The sequence below is a fragment of the Myripristis murdjan genome, chromosome 1, assembly GCF_902150065.1.
Source record: "Myripristis murdjan chromosome 1, fMyrMur1.1, whole genome shotgun sequence".
NCBI lineage: Eukaryota > Metazoa > Chordata > Actinopteri > Holocentriformes > Holocentridae > Myripristis > Myripristis murdjan.
The window spans coordinates 12,634,740-12,639,987 of record NC_043980.1 but is presented as its reverse complement, the minus strand read 5'-3'; the positions used below and the strand labels follow the sequence as shown (position 1 = coordinate 12,639,987).

General features: G+C 38.7%; 1 protein-coding gene across 1 annotated transcript; it reads right to left on the bottom strand.

Moving 5' to 3' along the window:
• Nucleotides 1–791: 791 nt before the first annotated feature.
• Nucleotides 792–3,156, bottom strand: LOC115361819 (CD209 antigen-like protein C). Its single transcript, XM_030055477.1, has 6 exons — nucleotides 3,153–3,156; nucleotides 2,857–2,880; nucleotides 2,509–2,754; nucleotides 2,246–2,397; nucleotides 1,454–1,554; nucleotides 792–930 (listed from the first exon to the last, which is right to left on the bottom strand). The coding sequence occupies exons 1-6, from the start codon at nucleotides 3,154–3,156 to the stop codon at nucleotides 807–809; spliced, it is 651 nt and encodes a 216-aa protein (XP_029911337.1). The 3' UTR covers nucleotides 792–806.
• Between the last annotated feature and the right edge of the window lie 2,092 nt (nucleotides 3,157–5,248).

Genomic DNA, 5,248 nt, shown 5'->3' with positions numbered 1-5,248 from the left:
GTCCCCACAGTTACATACCTGACAAAAAAAAAAAAAAAAAAAAATCATATACTTTATTTATTAGAGAGAGACAGCCTTGTATTCCAAACAGAAATATTTACCCAAGCCGAGTATTTTATTTTTCCAAGACAATCTGTCACAGTAAAATCATTCATGTAATTTTCATTAGGGCATAATACATGTTATTTTTTTAAGATAACAGCAAACATGTGAGTCAGATCACAAATGAATGGAGAAGATCGGGGATACTCAAAGTCCAGCCATTTCCGGCCCGTGACGCAATTTTGATCTTATTATTAATTACATTAATAGTATATAATTAATAACTCATCTAAACAGGCAAGACTGCCCTCACTCATGAAAGATTTGTGTTGAATGTTGGCCAAGTCAAAAATGACTCTTTGTGAAGCAGTTGAAGGAGATGTGCTCAGGTATCTTCAGTGTTAACCCACTTGACAGCAGACAGATGTACAGTAAGCTATTCATGTACATTTGTTGTTTATGTAAAAAGTTGTTTGTGTTGAATGTGCAAACTGCACTTACAGAATTATTCAATATTGAGGAAAAATGTGGCAGATTCATTTGATTACAAACTGTGTCATGAACATAATAGAAATGAAAATCCAAGCCATAAAAGACTATCATTACACTTACCTTTTGATATGTTTTGTGAAAATAAAACAAATGAAAGAGAGAAGTAATCAAGTATCATTAATGTTGTCATTTTATCAACTGGCCCCTGGCCCCTTGACATTTTCCTAAGGTGGCCCCCAGGTTCAGGTATTTGAGTATCCCTGGACTAGATCCTACTTTTGACAAATCCAGGGCAATTTATCAGAGCAAGACTCATCATTAAATCCATCTCGTCCTTGAGACAACTCTACACAATCTTCTCCACCACGGTCGTTAGGCTCACCAGATGCCCAGAACCTATTTGAGATACAGAAGAGAACAGCATCATGCTTTTTTGCATTTATTTTAAAGTAGTTGTATATTACGACACTTGGAATTACCTAACAAAATGAAAACATTGTTATCATTATTACTTCATCGTTACTTTAATAGCAGAGGGATCTAAAGACATGAGACTGAAGTGTGTCTGTGGTATGATTTATTACAGAATTAGAAACATTAAATATTAGAAACAATAGAAAATCAACTAAAAATCTGCTCTTTATATAATATGAGCTGGCACATGCCATTGAATCGGCACGTTCACCTGGATGGGCTTGTGAATCATTATAAAGAAAATATGGGGGGTCTAAAGCAAAGCTGCTCTTACCACAGTACTGTCTACATTCTTACATAGGTTAATCAAATGGATGGCACATTGTGCTACATTTAGCTCCAGCAGTGTGGAAAAGCAGGGATGCAATCATGTCATTCACAAGTTGTTGATTTACTGTAATTTTGGGTCACAGTAAGATGGTCACATTCAAAATCAGTTTCTTACGTGTAGCTCAGACTTGATCCATCCACCCACTTCCACACCCCTTCTGTTTCCCGATCAGACAGACCAATCCAGACTCTGGTGTGAAATTTCTTCAGAAATGGCTGAGGTTTAAAAAATTACACAGAGAAGAGAACAGGGTTTAAGCAACAGATAGTCAATGGCACACACAGACACAGACACCAACCCTATAGCAAGACAGTACAGTGAAAACTACATTTTATATGGATTCACTTCTATGTCTGCTCATCTTTGTATCATAATTTCAGCCATAACAGTCGCTGCAGCGAGAATTGGCTCTTCAACAACTGAGTGAGGCTTTTTTGATTTAGCCACAAGCAGACACACGGCGTAAGACGCCTCCAGTGCTTTGCTTGACACACTTGTGGCTTTCATCACTACAGTCTGACCTGACTTAAATTCCAACAGCTTTCATTTGTAAAATGATTTTCATTTAATTTAATAATCAGTTGTGTTACGTTCTACTTTTGGAGAATCATTAGCACGTATGAGTGAGGGGGTACTCATTGTCTGACAAAAAGGCTCAGGGGGTACACAAGACAAAAAAGGTTGGGAAACACTGGTCTAGAGGACCATTCATTGCCTGCCTTCGTAATTCTGATCCTAATACAGTTCTGCTGCCACAGGTAAAACAAATCAGTGGTGGCAACAAGACTGGTGGATAAGGTGTATTTTGAGCTCAGGAAACTACTGCATTTCCTCACTGCAGAGACACATTTAGCCTTAGATATTAATGTATAAATAACATCTAAACTTTCCCAACCTATCTCTCACCTCTTCTTCTTTGCTTTTGATGATCACCAGGTCAGCTCCTCTCTTCAGACAGTCCTGCCTGCTCTCATCCCAACTTTTACTTTCTGATGAGATGAAGTAACAGCTGCGGCTGAACGTGATCCATCCGTCTGGGCATATTTGTGAGGTCAGCTCTAGAAAACAAAGGCATTTCCACACAAAATGCTCATAAACTTTAATAAACATTGAGGATCAAAAATGTTATGATCCAGGGCAATGCAGTGAACATTTTTAGTTTCCCATGCCTGTTATCTTCAGTGTCAGCCTTTCAATCTCCACTTGCAGCTGACATTTCTCTTGAGTCATGCTGTTGAGACTGGTCTGTAACTGGTTCGTCTCTTGAGTTGTGCTGTTGAGACTGGTCTGTAACTGGTTCCTCTCTTGAGTCATGCTGTTGAGACTGGTCCATAACTGGTTCCTCTCTTCAGTCAGGTTGTTGAGACTGGTCTGTAGTTGGTTCCTCTCTTCAGTCAGGTTGTCTACAACAACCTCTACAACATGACAAAGGTATAATGTATTTTAAATAAATGTTAGTAATCATGGCACCACAAACTTAGTTCAACAGTTGATTGAACAAGAAATGTCCAACTCACCACCAAGTGCCACCAGGCCGATGACTGTAGACAGGAGGAGAAGACACAGCAGCCCCAGAAACACTGCAGCAGCTCGTCCATGTTTAGCTACACAGCCTAAATCATAAAAACAAACCAAAGTACCTTGCAGCTGGTTGTGTAATCTCTTGAAATACACTTTTGCATCTAGTTTTGTGTTTGTGTGTTAGCAATGCATGTATCAATACTTGAAAGTTGCTCTTGTCTTGTTGGTCTGCATTCTTTTGAAGTGTCCTCAAGCTCCATGGTTACCATAGCTGAATTATCCAGATTCTCACCCATCACTGCCTGTTGGATCTCAGAGATACAAAAATACTGCAAATTAAAAGCTTCTAAAAACCTGTCTAAAATGTGTTTTTACAGTTATATGAGACAGATATGAAGATATTTAGGCAGAGGTGTGATTGTACTTGTCTCTAGTTTGGGATCAGTTAACAATCTGCATAGCAAAATGCATAGCAAAGCAATTTAAATTGCTCTGTAAATAAATAATTGTCAGGTAAAACAAATAAAGAAGCCTTACCTGTGCCTTTGATGGCCCAAAATATTGAAATATTGTTAATATTGAAATAAGTATTTCATCTCGTATCTGCAGTCATCTGCAGTCAGGGCTGGATGCAGCCAGTATGTCGCCACTGATATTTCCCACTCTGCCAAATGAAAAAGCTATGAGCTTGAGACATGCTTACACAGAGAAATAAAAAGGGGAAATCTGTCTCAGTCAATTTTCAGTTTCTATGTCCAAGAAAGTCATGACTTGTATAAAAAAACAGGGTATCATTGTCTGTCATTCTGTCTCAGAGTTCACAGTGAAGTGATTCAGGTAAATGGTGTTCAACAGCCTTACAATGGACAGGGAGTTCTGCTGAGGTCATACGGCATGTGTAAGGTACCCAGTCTTGATGGTTATAACTCAAAGAAACATTTTGCTTATGAGTTAAATGCTTTTTATCTGAGCTTTGATGACAATAATTTTACTAAATAAATCAACAACATAAAAGAGAGGACCAAATCTTGTCGATCTGTGGCCAAGGATCTTGCAGCAAATCAGTGTTAGAAAAGGCCCATTTTGGCTTGTCCAGATCATTTCTTACAGTGGGAGTTTGAGGCTCTGCCATTGGGTGAACATTTTAGGGTATCTCATTTTTTTCCTATCAGTGGGGTGCCAAACCTGCAGATAATGTTGCATCCATGACTTATGTTGTTGTTGTGTATGATGGCTGATTATAACTGTATTGATTACAAATCTATAAATCAACGTTACTACAAATCAAATTTCCCTGTGAAGGATAATAGAACATGAACTGAACAGAAAGCAACAGTTTTATTCCTCATAAACTGAGGGCTTGTAGGAAGAAAAGTAGACGAATTTTCATTGATCCCTTGAGATTGAAAAGATTTTATGGGACTTTAATGGGATGAAAGACTCATTATCTGCCCTTGATGAAGACGCTTAATGGAATGATCACTTCTCACTTCTCATGTTCCCCTTTTTTTTGATTCATTTCCTTGTCCTTGCCTCCAAAACTCGCAGAAGCTTCTTGATATTAACTATATAAGGTCACATGTAAAAAGTGAAGTAAAACTGCCTGTGGCAAAAATAGAGTGATATAAATGAAACCACTATAGACCAGTGCCTCTGTGACCCAGAGTTGCTCCTTTGCATGATGTGAATTCTCAAAAACAGTGCTGTTACCATGGGTGTACAACAAAGTGGTACTGGAGTATTCCAGTTCCTCACTTAAAAATGTTCTTAAGTAAAGATAAAAGTTAGCCTTTTGAGAAAACAGCTCGAGTATGATTGCATACAATGATTCCTCTCTTGTGGTGTCCCCCAGAGGTCAATCTTAGGCCCATTACTGTTTTATATTCAGAACAAATGAATGCTTGCAAAGAAGAAGTAAATGCATTTTCCCCACATCAGGGGCCATACCAAATGAGACTTCAGTCTGAAGTCTTAAAAGTGTAACCGAGAGTACAATAATGAGGCTAGTTTATTGGACAACGCCACCTGAGGTTAAACCCCCAAGAAAGACTAACTATGGGAAGGTACAGGTTCCCCACAGATAGTAACACAGAGACATGGATTTTGGCTGGCAGACAGTTTATTAAGCACTAGTTAAAACATGGGTTTTTGGACAGTTTATTCATCACCACAAAATATAGACAAGCTGTAAAAGACAAATGTTGATGTCAACTTGCCCGGCACTAAAAAGACGATAGACAATTAAAGCAATAAAAACACCTCCAAACCATGAGGGCGCCAGAGATGCGGGGGTGTACCCTTAAGTGCTACCAGGGGGGCCCAAGCACCACACACACACGAGTGTTGCCACTTACACACAGCAAAAACACACAATAGTGAAGGTTACAA